The following is a 14,781-nucleotide window of genomic DNA, read 5'->3' as shown; positions in this document are numbered from 1 at the left end:
ATGGTTCTGGACGTATGGCCACAGTTTACAGATATGTAGTAAAGATAAAGTTTTTTTTCTGAAAGGAAAAAAATCTCAGTGCCAAGAATAGCTCTGCCTAAAAATCCTCCTCTTCTCTATCTAGTAATCTTCCTCTCATCTTTTGAGAATCAAATGTCGTTAGCTGTGTGAAGCAATTCTTTTAAAAAAATTATTTATTTATTTGTTTATTTATTTATGGCTGTGTTGGGTCTTCATTGCTGTGCATGGGCTTTCTCTAGTTGTGGTGAGCGGGGGCTACTCTTCATTGCAGTGCATGGGCTTCTCATTGTGGTGGCTTCTCTTGTTGCAGAGCACCGGCTCTAAGCATGCGGGTTTCAGTAGTTGTGGCACGTGGTCTCCGTAGTTGAGGCTCACGGGCTCTAGAGTGCAGGCTCAGTAGTTGTGGCGCATGGGCTTAGTTGCTCCGCGGCATGTGGGATCTTTCTACACCAGGGCTCAAACCCGTGTCTCCTGCACTGGCAGGCGGATTCTTAACCACTGTACCACCAGGGAAGTCCCCGTGAAGCAATTCTTTAAGGAAAAAAAAAGCTTTATTGAGATATAACTTACATAACATACTATTCATCTATTTAAAGTATATAATTCAATGATGTTGGGTACATTACATTATTAATTGTAAAAATTGTGGTTAAATATGACATAAAACTTCAACATTTTCACCATTTTAAAGTGTATAGTACAATGGCATTAATAACATTTATAATCACCACTATCTATTTCCAAAACATTTTCATTGCTCCAAATAGAAACTCTGTGACCATTAAACAATAATTCTCATTTTCCCCTCACGAAGCCATTTTTAACAGTCTGAGGCCAAGTTTGCAGCAATCTCTTTTAGATGCCCATGGAGTTCTACTTATATATCTTTCAAATTATTCACTTTTTGTAATAATAAGTTTACACATTTGTTCCTTTCACTAGATTGGTTTTTATGGGTATATAATCATATCAGCTGCAAATAATAATTGTGTACTTCCTTTCATAATTAATCAGAAATAATTAGTTAAATTAAAATTATTATTAAGATCAGTAAAGAGGGCAAAGAGTATCTTTACCATAAGAACCAGTAGAGTAGATCTTTCTATCCACTTGATTGAATCTAGATAGACAAAAGAATGACAAAATCCAGTCATATAAAATATGAAAAACTGATTCTAAAGTTTATATGGAGAGGCAAAACCCCCAGGGTAGGCAAATCAATATTAAAGAACAGAGTTAGAGGACTGACACTACCTGACTTCAAGAATTACTATAAAGCTACAGTAATCAAGGCAGTATGATATTATTGGTGAAAGAATGATGAACAAGTCAAGGGAACAGAAAAGAGACTCCAGAAACAGACCCACATAAATAAAGTCAGCTGATGCTTGACAATGGAGCAAAGACAGCCTTTTCAATAACTGGTACTGGAACAACTGGTCACCCATCCATACAAAAACAATAAATAAATCTAGACACAGAGCTTACACCCTTTCCAAAAATTAACTAAAAGTGAATCATAGACCTAAATGTAAAATGCAAAACTATAAAACTTCTAGGAGATAACAAAGGAGAAAACCTAACTGACCTTGGGTATGGAGATGACTTTTTAGATATCATACCAAAGGCACAATCCATGAAGGAAATAATTCATAATCTGGACATCTTTAAAATTAAAAACTTGTGCTCTATGAAAGGCAAGGGAATGAGAAGAAAAGCTGCAGACAGAGAAAGTATTTGCAAAAGATATATCTGACAAAGAACTGTTATCCAAAATATACAAAGAACCGTTTTTTTCCCCTCTAGGATAATCTGGCACATTTTCATGTGAAAAAAAATTAGAAACCACTTGATACATATATAATACACACACACACATGGAAACTGAAGCATCTATCTGTAGAATCTGAAATATGAGCTTTTAGATAGGGCTGTAGCTGTAGACAGCACATCAGTTCCCACACTGAAAGATTCCCTTATTTATCTCAAAATTGCCGTGGGAAATGCTAGCTGTGCAATACTAACCATCTTCTCCCGAGGGAAGAGTCTACCATTGCTTAAACATGAAATTTATCTTTACTACACACATATCCTTTGCCAAACCCATCTGAAAAGCTATTTATTTGGAAGGTTTATTTGATCAATCTACTTTGTAGCCAAAACACCTTCTAGTCCTGCAGTCAAATTTTGGAGCATATTTTCAAGCAGAACTGGATTCCATACGTTAAAAGGTAAATATGAACTAAAACTTAGTAAAACAACCCACAGTAACCACATCAAGAGGAAAGTTTCACTGCTAAGCTACGTCAAAATTATACTTATGTAAAAGGCACAAAATACATATATATTAAAAATTTATGGTCAAAATAAACCAGCTAAGCTGTTTAATTTATTCCCTTCTTGTCAACCAAAGAACTTCTCTAGTGTGTAGGACAATTTAGTGGTTAAGACTACAGGTTCTGGAGCCCACCTCCCTGCTTTTGAATCACACTTCCCACCACTTACTAGCTCTGCATCCCTGGCCAAGTTATTTAACTTTCTCAGGGCCTCAGTTTCACTTTCTGTAGAAGAGGGGAAGCAGTTCTACTAGTTTCATAGGGTTGTTGTGAGGATAAATTAGAAAATACAATTAAAATGGTTAGAACAGCATCAATGCATAGAAAACATTTGCTAATCATTATTGTTAATAATACTGTAATTTTTCATTTTATTTCCCAATTTCCATCTAAGTCTTCCAACTTAAAATATAAAATTGTTGTTAAGGGGAGATTGGGTGTGTCTTGCTTTTGTCTCCACATGTCTCCACAGCTAACACAATACAGGGTGCATAGCATGGATTCACTACATATCTTATGGAAGAAGAAAGGGAGGGAAGGAAAAAAAGAGAAATGAAGGAGGGAGGGAGCAAAGGAGGGAAAAAAGAGGAGGGGAAGGGAGGGGAAAGGAGAAGAAAGGAGAGGAGAGAAAATAAAGGAGTAAAACTGAAAATGTATAGTCAGGAGTAGAAAACCAATAGTAATATGGCATGAGTTCATGTTTGGTAGTAGAACTCTCTTAATAATTTCACAGGTAACTTGATTGTTCTTTATCTAAATCTACTTACTTAATACTTTTGATATATATGTACGATCACAACTGTTTGAATACATTACAAGTGTGCTTTCTGGTTAACTTTCCAAATATTTTAAAGCATTTAGTTCATTTAGTTTATACACACACATTGAAAGGTATGAGGAAAAACACAGAATGAAGCATGAATTCATGTACACAGGCTAATTCAAAGTTAAGCTTTTAGACTTGTTTACCCTAAAACCCACTTCCGGCTTTCCGACCAATACAGAGGTGCCTGAAGGCTGGTTGGATTGGTGAGGACTGAGGCAGCTTCTGGCATTTCTGAGCAGCTCTAGTCAGTACAAGATTGCTCCAGTAGTCTTCAGTTACATGGACAGTCTGCTGTGGCAAACAGATGTCTCACTATTGGATCCTCCAACCTGGCTCAGTGACCATACTATTGGGTTTGCCTTTGAGTACTTTGCCAACAGTCAGTTTCATGACTCCTCTGACAAGGTCTGCTTTATCAGTCCTGAAGTCAACCAGTTCATTAAGTGCACGGGCAACCCAGTTATTTAAAAAAAAATTTCATAGGTAGATATTAACCAAACCATTAGGTGTTTAATTTGTTAATTTAAATATGCTATGATCTTAACAAGAAGTAACAAAATTGTTATTCTATTTAAGAGAAAAAAATTTTTTGGAAGCAATTATTTACCAGGTAGTGAAATTATGATCATACATGATAATAAAAAAGGATGACAATAATGTAATAAAATGTAAAAATAAATTCAAAACATGTAATTATCCTACTAATTTAACTAAATCTAATTAGAATGAATTTGGGTAGTCTAAGTGATCTAGTTTGGCTGACCAGATTTTTCCTTAATAAAATAGTCGATTTCTCTCTTCACTTTGTACCTGATAAACTTAGTACAAATGTACTTGTTTATAATTTGAAGTGATGTATTTTCATGATTTTCCAGTAGTGCTAATTCCTATAGAACAAATATTTTCTCAAAATATTTCTCCAATATTTTCTCAAAATTGATGGTGTATTTTTATCCACTAAATACACATTTTCTTGTTTAAAAAAATAGAATTGAATACTTAGATAATGAAATTTTGGAGAACCGTCTAAGATTAGAAGCAATAGAATTATGTCACAAAGGAATTTTTCAGTGGTTTAAGTATAAATTTAAATACTTTTAAAAATGTCAAGATATGAACTGATAAAATATTTTCTGCAAAATTGAGAGACTAAATGTTAAGATGTTTGTTATACAAAGAATTGATGTCAACCGAGAAATTTAAAAAACATTGAAATCAAAATTAAAAAATCAACAAAGGAAATACACCATATTGAAGAGAAGAGATATATTAGTAAAACCAGTGTTTGAGGGAAAATAAAGTTGAAACACACTAGTATTAAAATAAATGTAATTTAAAACAATAGTATGTCTCCATTTTCACCTGTCACATTTGCAAATAATTTATTTTATTTTTTAACATCTTTATTGGAGTATAATTGCTTTACAATGGTTTGTTAGTTTCTGTTTTATAACAAAGTGAATCAGCTATACATATATATATATATATATACATATCCCCATATCTCCTCCCTCTTGCATCTCCCTCCCACCCTCCCTATCCCACCCCTCTAGGTGGTCACAAAGCACCAAGCTGATCTCCCTCAGCTATGTGGCTGCTTCCCACTAGCTATCTATTTTACATTTGGTAATGTATATATGTCAATGATACTCACTTTGTCCCAGCTTACCCTTCCCTGTCCCCGTGTCCTCAAGTCCATTCTCTACGACTGCTTCTTTATTCCTGTCCTGCCCTTGCAAATGGTTTTAATGACAATGTTTTATAATTTAACCACCAGTATTTAAAGTGATGAATTTTGTAAGGGAGACTTAATTGAGATATCCAACTCCTTTCTCTTGGTGAGCAGACAGCTATCCAAACTCCTCAGTCAGAAAATGGATTTTGTATGACTCTTTTATTCAGGCAACAATCCAATTATTAGAATATGATATATGTGATGTTATATAATTGTTTTGGCATAACTAAATATCTTGTTCCAGAAAAATCTTTGACTATAGTTATGACAGGGGAAATAAGACACCTGGGCTTCAAGCCTTTCTGTATAAATATTAAACAGCAGTCGACTTAAAAAGCAAAACAAAGCCAAACACAAACAAGCCAATTAAGAAACAAACAGGGGTGGTTTCCAGACCCAGCTTCACCTATGTCATTTTAGGCCATGGCTAAATGTACTTCCATGGAGCTTGAGAGATTCCTGGGACCTGAACAGACTTAAATTGGTAGTAATATTTCCTCCAATTACCTCATTGTCCAGGTGAATTCATGGCATTCATTGTCAGCTAAACAAACTTTGGATATGACTAAATATGTCTCTCAGTACTCTTGTTAAGGAGCATTATACATAACTCTTACACTTTGCTGCAATGATAAAAGAGACACTGGTGTGGCATGACAGCTAGTCTTACATATTGCTGGTGGCAATATAAACTCTTGAGAATACAATTGACAGTCAAGAAGAATAAAAATGTTTATATTTTTACTTTGGTTGATTGATAACTTAATTCAATAATATATGATCTGGTACTTCCATCCCTAGGAATCCATCCTAAGGAAGTAATCCATCATAAGGAAGTAATCCTGTACATGAAAAGTTGGAAAATATCCAAATGTGATGTAAAATGGAGATGAATAGCTATAATCCAATTGTCCAATATCATTGGCCACACAACCCATTTTACATCCTCTTGATGGAGAATCATGTAATCATTAAAAATGATCATGAAACGTATGTAACAATATTAAAACGTTTATAAACCATGGTATATTATCTGCAAAAAAAGTATTAGAACTATATTTTTAGTATGATTACAACTAGATAAAATATATGTATAGAAGGAAAAAGAAAGGACATAATAATTAAAAAATACTATAAAGATAGCAAAGCTTATGTAGGATCATATTTTTAAAAATATGTTGTTTTCCATATTGTCTATAATATGGCTATATGATTTGCATAAAGAAAAATAGGCCAGATAAGGAGATGGTGAAGGGAAACACAAAAATCCAATCATTAAATAGTATATATCTCACAGCCTTGTTTCCTTCCTACCCACTCCACACCCAGACTAATGTTTACTTTTACTTGCTCAAAACACTTAATATGATCCCATTGCTCTAAGGATGAAATCCAAACCCTTTAATATGTTTACAAGGACTTACCTAGCTCTGAAGCCCCTTATCTCACCTTTCTGCTGCCTTGCTCTCTGTCAGTCAAATTGAACTCCTTTAATTTCACAAACGGACTGTGGTGTCTCTCAGCTCTGGCATTTCACAAGCCTTCATCTAAACATCATTTCCTCTATGTTTGGGTAAAATGCTAGTCTCATACTCTTCCACTGCATTCTATTCTTCCCCAATCATAATACTCATTACACTATTAAATTTCAGATATATATTTTATACCCTCTGTTAAATTGTAAGCTCTGTGAGGCAATAACTGTAACTATTTTTTCACCATTCATTCAATTTATAAATAGCACATTCTATATTCCAGACACAGCTCTAGGTGTTGATAATTTAACATTGTAGTTGGGTAGAAAGACAACAAACCAATAAACAAATAGATTTGTAATATAAAGTCATCAGAATAAGAGATCTGAATGTGATGGTGAATGCTATTTTAAAAGCGTGGTCAGGTAAGACCTGTCTTGAGCACCAATCTGAGGATGGGTCACTTGAACAGTAACCTGAATGAAGTGAAGAAGAGAGCCTTGTGAATTATGGGGGGAACACTATTTCAGGAAGAGGAATAGAACCTGAAGCAATGGCATGCTAGAATGTTCCAGGAACCATGAGGAGGACCAGGGAGGCTGGAATGCAATAAGAGAGGGAGAAAGGAGGTCAGGCGAGTAGGCAGAGCCTTGGAGTATCCCTTAACTTTAGTCTCTATTCCTTCAAGTGAGATGGAACACAAAACATTTCCCAGAATTACTTGACTGTGGACCACTTATTTATTTATGTATTTATTGGCTGCACCGCACGGCATGCAGGATCTTAGTTCCCCAACCAGGGATCAAACCTGTGCTCCCTGCATTGGGAGCACAGAGTCCTAACCACTGGACTGCCATGGAAGTCCTGGACCACCTGTTTAATGGATCATTTTCAGGGATTGTGGTTCCATAGTTTGGTAAATGCTGCTGTAGAAAGGTCTTGGTTTTCGAGAAGAGCAAGTTGGATATCACAATATCCTGGAAATTCAAGTTCAAGTCCAATTCAAACATTATGATGACACAAGGGGAGGGGGTAGGATACAAGAGACCTTACCTGGCTACAGGATTTCCTTTCCACTCCTAGGTCACCTTTACTTCTTTTTGTTTTCTTGGTCAAGGTGTGAAAAAATCCATTTATCCTATGGCTCAGCCAAAAGAGGCTGGACTTTTTCAAATAAATATTTTACTGAAAACTAAAGGAGACATAATCATGGAGACATAAAGGCCTAAATAATTGCAAAGACAGAGACCTTCCTGTCTTGAAGGTCTGAGAACCATGTCTTAACTCTATGGGCAGAGACTACCTGTGCTGATTCCACATTCCTTGTTGGCCACATCTGCTCCCTCTTGAGATGGTCCTCCTTGCAGCTTGGGTTGGAGGAGCTCTCCTTGCACACTCTCCTGGCTGCTCTCAGGAAATGCCAAGTCCCTGGTCTGGCAGATCTGCAGATCTGTATTTTGGGTCTAATCATGCTTCTCAAGTGAGCTATGTTCATGACAATAATCTGCCTGACCCCATTTTACTTCCCAAAAGACACATTTACTTCCTGGATCCCCTGCTCTATTCAAACCATCTATTCTCCCCTGCCTCCATCCCCCCTGCCCGCCCCCCACCCCCAATGCATGGAAGTAGATATCTCAGTCTTCTCAAAGGTGATTTAGTGCCCACACAAGGAACAGTTGGCTTCTGGTGATTCTGGATCCAAGAACTCTCACTATCACTAAGCTCTAGTGCCCCTTCTTAGGCCCACGCCAGGTTCTGTGGCATCTTTCTTTCCCACAAGTCCAGGGACTTAGCCTGTTTCTCTTTCATTTGTCACAAAGTAAATACATTTTCCTACCAGGGTTCTCTCTCCCAACCCTAGCTGCAGAATCAGATGCTACCTCCTCAGACACTCACTTCTTCAAAGTTAAAAAAGTCTTTTTTCTTCTTAATTTAAGAGTTTTATTGAAAATCATGATGGGAAAATAAACAAGGGGCATCACATGAGAACACATCACACAGGCAACAAGTTGTTGACAATTCTTTCCGTTTCTGTTATGTTTCTAATACTATGGACCCCTTCTGAAATGTGATACACAAGCACACTCAATACTAAGACAAGACACATTGAAATGAATGCCTTTATACCATGAGTACATATTTTTTTTTTGTTTTTTTAGGGTTTTTTTTGTGTGTTTTTGCGGTACGCGGGCCTCTCACTGTTGTGGCCTCTCCTGTTGCAGAGCACAGGCTCCAGATGCGCAGGCTCAGTGGCCATGGCTCACGGGCCCAGCCGCTCCACAGCATGTGTGATCTTCCCGGACCGGGGCACGAACCTGTGTCCCCTGCAACGGCGGGCAGACTCTCAACCACTGTGCCACCAGGGAAGCCCCATGAGTACATATTTTTAATCCTAATTTTAAGGTCCCATCAAAGTTTGGCTTTGGTAATGAAATTTACGAGGTAGCTGGCTATTGGTCTCTTTTGTCAACTTTAACCTTACCTGGAACGGATGTAGAAGAATCAATGTTTCAAGTTTTAAAGTTCAAGTTTTCCACTGAGACAAATTTTAATTTGTGCCAAATAGAGGTCTGATAGGCGCCTCAGTAAGATACTCTGGAGCGACTATGGTTGGCCAGAGTAGGTAGTGTCTAGTAAGTGGCAGAGTCAGAACTGGAATATCTCTATCCCCTATTCTAAAGTCGGTAGACTATAGCACAGTCTCTCATGACTCCATCACTCTATGCAGCCATCACTGTCCAGATACCCCAGCCTCTCTGCTCTCCAGCCCTCAGATGCCCTTGATAAAGAAAATATTTTTCACTTGACCTAAAAACATCCTTTCCTGTGATTCCAGCAATCCCTCTCAATTTTTGAAAATGTGTCCTTTGTCCCTCCTGGAGATCTCTGTGGCTCTGGGCCTGGAAGTCCTTCTTTCCCCCAGATGGATTTCATTCTGATGAAATGAATTTGATTGATCAGTAAAGTGACCATCTTAATTGGTAAGACCTATACCTTGAGGTGAAACTCACTGTGCCAGGGCCTTGAAATATTATAGTGAATAAAATTTGACCTACTTATTCACTATAATATTTCAAGGCCCTGGCACAGTGAGCTCTCAAGGAGATAACGGAGAGCAGAAAATAGACTCCTGGGGGGATTTGTGAAGGAGAGTGCAGGGAGGAGAGGCTGGAGAAGTAGATACTCGTAGGAAGTGTTATGCCAGTTGAGGACCTTGGTCCTTATCCTGCAGGTTGATGATGGAAAGTCATGGAAAGATTTGGTGTAGGGGAATAAAACAGGCAGCACAGAGGATGTATTTAGGTGGGATAACCCAAAGGGGCAGAAAGACAATATTATAACAATCTAGGACATAGTTCTCAAAGTAATGTCCTTGTATCAGCAGCCTCAGCATCACTTGAGAGTTTGTTGGAAACCCAAATTTGTGGACCCCGCCCCAGAACTAATTTGTTCTAGGTTTATTGAGGTATGATTGATAAATAAAAATTGTGTATATTGAGGGTGTACAGCATGCTGTTTTGATACACATATACGTTGTAGAACAATTACTAAAATCAAGCTGATTAACATATCCATCACCTCACATAATTTGCATTTTTGTGTGTGTGGTGAGAACTCTTAATATCTACTTTCTTAGCAGATTTCAAGTATACAATACATTATTATTAACTATACCCACCATGCTGTATGTTAGATCCCCAGAACTTGGTCATCTTCTAACTGAAAGTTTGTACCCTTTAACCAACATCTCCCCACTTCCCCAACCCTCAACTCTTGGCAACCACCATTCTACTCTCCATTTCTACTCTCTGAGTTCAGATTTTGTAGATTCCACATAAAAGTGAGATCATGCAGTATTTGTTTTCCTATATCTGGCTTATTTCATTTAGCAAAATATTCTCCAAGGTCATCCATATTTTTGCAAATGGCAGGACTTTCTTTCTTAAGGCTATTGTACATATAAACCATATTTTTCTCTACCCATTTATCCATTGATAGACACTTAGATTGTTCCCATATCATGGCTATTGCGAATAATGCTGCTATGACCATGGAAGTACAGAGATCTCTTCAAGTGCCCAGAACTATCGAATCAGAAGCTCTGAAGATGAAACCCAGCAATCTGAGTCATAACAAGCACTCTAGATGATTTTGATGCACGGTCGAATTAGACAAGTACCTGCCTAGGAAAATGTCCATGAAGGACTGAATTACTATGAGTGGTAAATGTGGAAAGGGTGGCTTGTGGTAGAAAATCATTTGGAAGGTAAAATCAAAGAGATATATATTTGATTAATTGCACGAAGAAGGTGAGTGACTCTCTGGATCTCTGCATTCTTGTCATCAGTAGGAGAACAGTTTTATAGAATCTTGGCCCGTCTATTTCCTGCAAAATATCTAAAATATATCAAAATAAAGAAAAAAGTATTTGTAGAGTTGAGAGTGGTTTGATCCCTCTAAGTCCCCCATGATTCATTCTTACTTTAACGTCTGGACAGCTATCAGGCTATTTTACTTTCCCATTTCTTGAAGTTCCAACATGGGGCTTGAAATAATGAAGGACTTTACCTCCATCGAGGTCTTGCCATGTAACAAGTCTATTGTGTTCATAATTTATCCATTTAAAGGACATTCTTACTTTAAGAGATATTTCTTGAACATTAACCATTTCAATCTTTCATTTCCTGGAATAAATAATATTAATCATCTTGGGTTTTGCAGAAGGGGTTTTATTCTTGGAAATATTTTCATATCAATTTAAACCAATTTTCATCTTGAGTCAGATATAAAAGGCTAGGTAACCCTTCATTTCAGCTGCCTTCTCTCAAAATGTACAGGTTATTTGTACTTGTATTTCAATTTGGGATTTGTTCCTGAAAAGCCAATAATTGGATACTGGTGAAAATGTCTCAAATGAACTACAGAGCTAGAAAATCTCTCTTTCAGCCAAACCATCTCAGTTAAAGTTCTATGAACTAGCAATTCCTGTGAATATTTTAAATTTTATCACATAAACTTCAGTGGTCAATACAAAGCCATCTCACTTATCAAAGTGATGTTTCTGCTATCCTGAAAGTAAAGTCAACTTCAGAAAAGCAAATTACTTCTGTTTTAACAGTCAATGGGGTATGCATTTATCCATTGCCCTTTTCTCATATATTTAGCACATGTTTATTGAGGACCTACTATAGGCAAAGAACTTTGCTAAATCCTGTGGAGATATAAATGGATCAGGAACCCAGACCTAAAGCTCACAGTCTATGGGAAAGACAGATCCCTTCTCTGCCATGGCAACCATTATCCATACCCAACATTTACACCAAAGAAAGTTCTTTGACCCTTGAAGCCACTTGAGTCCTCTTAACACCCCTGTGGTTTCTCTCTTGCCTGGACAGTAATTTCTAGTAAAGTCAGGCAGTTTCTTATAAGACAGTGCCAGACTTATTTTAGGAGCCATTTATAAACCTGATATAATTCAATATGGATAAACTTAAGTCCCTAAACATATACCCCAAATCTGAACAATGTAGGTAGATGACAAAAAGATGTGTTTTTTAAGTGGCAAAATAAAAATGGCCTGAGCCACACATGGATGGAGAGCTTGATATGAGTCAGTGAATTCAGCTTAGGCCACTTCAAAGTGGAATATTCAGAATAAGCAGATAATGTTTCTCTTTTTCTGCACTAATCAGACCACACAGAATATTAAGTTCAGTTCTGGGCACAAGAAAGAAACATTGAAGGAGTTTTCCTATTAACTAGAAAACATGGTTCTGATACATACAAAATAAACAACGTGTAATAGTCCTTTTGTAAAGGTGTTCAAGCTTTCTCCATGGATAAGGAGTTTGAGGAGGAGAAGATGTCCAGTCCCCCCTGGCCAGTGTCATGGGTGTGATATTCAGCTGGGCTACCGAGTCCTGCTCTTTTGCCACCACACATTTCCCCCTGATTTTGGCTAGCTGTCTCACAACTGAGTGACATTAGGGACAAGATGAAGCCCTGGGAAACATTGCAAATGCACAAAGAAAAAAATTTAACCCCAGTCTAGGAAATACCATTCATTATTGGGATTATTCAAAAGTGAGAAATTTTAACTCATCCCTTAACATGAACTTATTAAATAAATATTTGGGAAGAGAGGATGGCAGAGACAGAGAAGGGTGGAGGGAAAAGGGGAAAAAGAGGAAGAAAATGAGCAAAGTGTTTCTGAAATAATTTGTGATAATAAAGTTGCTGACTGTGGGAGTTTTTATTGCCAGAGAGTGAGAACATAGAAACAAACTGTCAGCTTGGCAGGAAGACTCCTTTTCCCAGCGGTTATACTGTGAAAAGAAGGTGGATTGCAGCATTTTGCAAACAGATCGAGTTAAATGAAACAAAAAATATAAATGACTGCTTGAAGAGAAAACTTATTTACCTCATGGGAGATTCAACACTGCGTCAGTGGATTCACTACTTACCAAAAGTGGTTAAAAAGTATGTAATTTATTTTTACTTTGAAACTATAGTTGCCTTCAGAGGTTATTTTTATAGAATTCTTTGCTTCCCTTTTCTGACGTTTATTATTTTTCAAAATTTGCCAAATATTTGGATTTGGGCTTTTAATAAAAAGTTAAATTTTATTTTCTTCATTCACAAATATTAACATTTTCTTCCTCTTTCTCTATGCTGATAATAAGTTCAAAATTTTGTTAAGATTTGAATGCATCTGTTAAAGTTCCCTTCCTCCCACAGGCAGCAGTGCTCTTAAAGTTAGAAGTGATCTTGGCTAGAATTTTACAAATACATGCATTTAAAAATTATATCATTATTTTCCTTTTGCTAAAAGATTTATTGATTTTTTTTCCCATCAGCCTTAAAATGTTTTGATCGTCATGGAGCTGGGATCTTTAAAACACATGTGCTTCTGGATGCTGAAAGACATATTTTGATTCAGTGAAAAAAGCATGGTCATCCATTTATTACCAAAAATCTGTTCTCAGTGAAGGATGAAAATTATATCCCATGGGAAATTGACCGGGTAGCCGGAGACAATGACACAACCATTGTCATCACTCTTGGTCAGCACTTCAGACCCCTCCCCATCAAAATCTTTATCCGTAGGGCCATCAATGTTCAAAAGGCCATTGAACATCTATTCTTGTGAAGCCCAGAGACCAAGATGATCCTGAAAACTGAAAACACCAGGGGGATGTCTCAAAATGCAGAGATGTTTAGTGACTTTCATGGTTCTATTCAGAATCTTATCATGAGGGATGTTTTTGTGGATCTCAACGTGGGTATTATTGATGCCTGGGACATGACTATTGCATATAACACTGATAATGTTCATCCACCTGATTATGTGATTGGAAATCAGATTAACATGTTCTTAAACTACATTTGCTAGAGGAAAAATACAAAAAAAGCCAGTACCAGCCATTCTCTATAGATGACCTCACTTATACTGCAAGGATGGTTTAATGAAATCCAAGGTAGGAGGAAACAAAATAAAAATAATTATTGTTAAAATATACGTAACATAAAAATTACCATTTAAACCATTTTAAGTGTACAATTCAGTGGCATTAATGACATTCACAATATTGTGCAACCACCATCTTGATCTATCCCCAGAATTTTTCATCATCCCAAACAGAAACTTCGTATCCATTGAACAATAATTCCCCTCCCCCCAGGCAACCACCATTCTACTTTCTGTCTTTATGAATTAAACCATTCTAGGTAGCTCATATAAGCGGAATTGTATAGTATTTGTCCTTTGTGCTGGCTTATTCCACTTAGTATAATGTCTTTAAGGTTCATCCATGTTGTAGCATATGTCAGAATTCCCTTCCTTTTTTAAAGCTGAATAATATTCCATTGCATTATGTGTATATCACATTTTGTTTATCCATTCATCTGTTGATGGACACTTGGGTTGTTTCCATCTTTTGGATATTGTGAATAATGCTACTATGAAGAGGAAACCAAATTGGAAAGATTGTTTCCAGTACTGAGTATGATGACAGAACAGCAAAACATCATCATTCATAGTTTGATTTTAAGAAATGTAAGGCCTGGAAAGGAGCAGTCTAAATGATTCAAGTTTACAGAAAATGTGAAATGTAGGAGGAAACTTAGTGAAATCATAATAACAGTCTTTGTGCTTAAGATAATTATTTGAAATTTGGTAAACAGTTTTTCTCTAGATTTCAGTAAGAATCAGAGATCACAGTCCAAACCCACAAACTCATTGAGAAAAACCAACTAGTATTATGTCAATGTACAGACCCTACAACCCTGGTTCTTGCTGATCTTAAAAGTATGAGATGAGATCCTCTCCAGAGGACCTCAAATGACTTTATAAGCTTTGTCTCTAAACTGTCCTCTCAGAATAAA

The 14,781-nt window shown here is 36.8% G+C and overlaps 1 protein-coding gene across 1 annotated transcript; it reads left to right on the top strand.

The window, feature by feature from the left end:
• Positions 1 to 9,002: 9,002 nt before the first annotated feature.
• On the top strand, positions 9,003 to 14,227 carry LOC113606960 (NXPE family member 2-like). The gene is given in 4 exon segments (XM_027081843.1): positions 9,003 to 9,019; positions 10,930 to 10,999; positions 12,668 to 12,875; positions 13,254 to 14,227. Coding segments are annotated over 4 exon segments (831 nt in total). The 3' UTR covers positions 13,790 to 14,227.
• The last annotated feature ends 554 nt before the right edge of the window (positions 14,228 to 14,781 follow it).

The sequence above is a fragment of the Aethalodelphis obliquidens genome, unplaced genomic scaffold, assembly GCF_003676395.1.
Source record: "Aethalodelphis obliquidens isolate GAN/ISIS:26980383/991018 unplaced genomic scaffold, ASM367639v1 scaffold46, whole genome shotgun sequence".
Classification (NCBI taxonomy): domain Eukaryota; kingdom Metazoa; phylum Chordata; class Mammalia; order Artiodactyla; family Delphinidae; genus Aethalodelphis; species Aethalodelphis obliquidens.
This window is presented reverse-complemented; position numbering and strand designations above follow the sequence as displayed.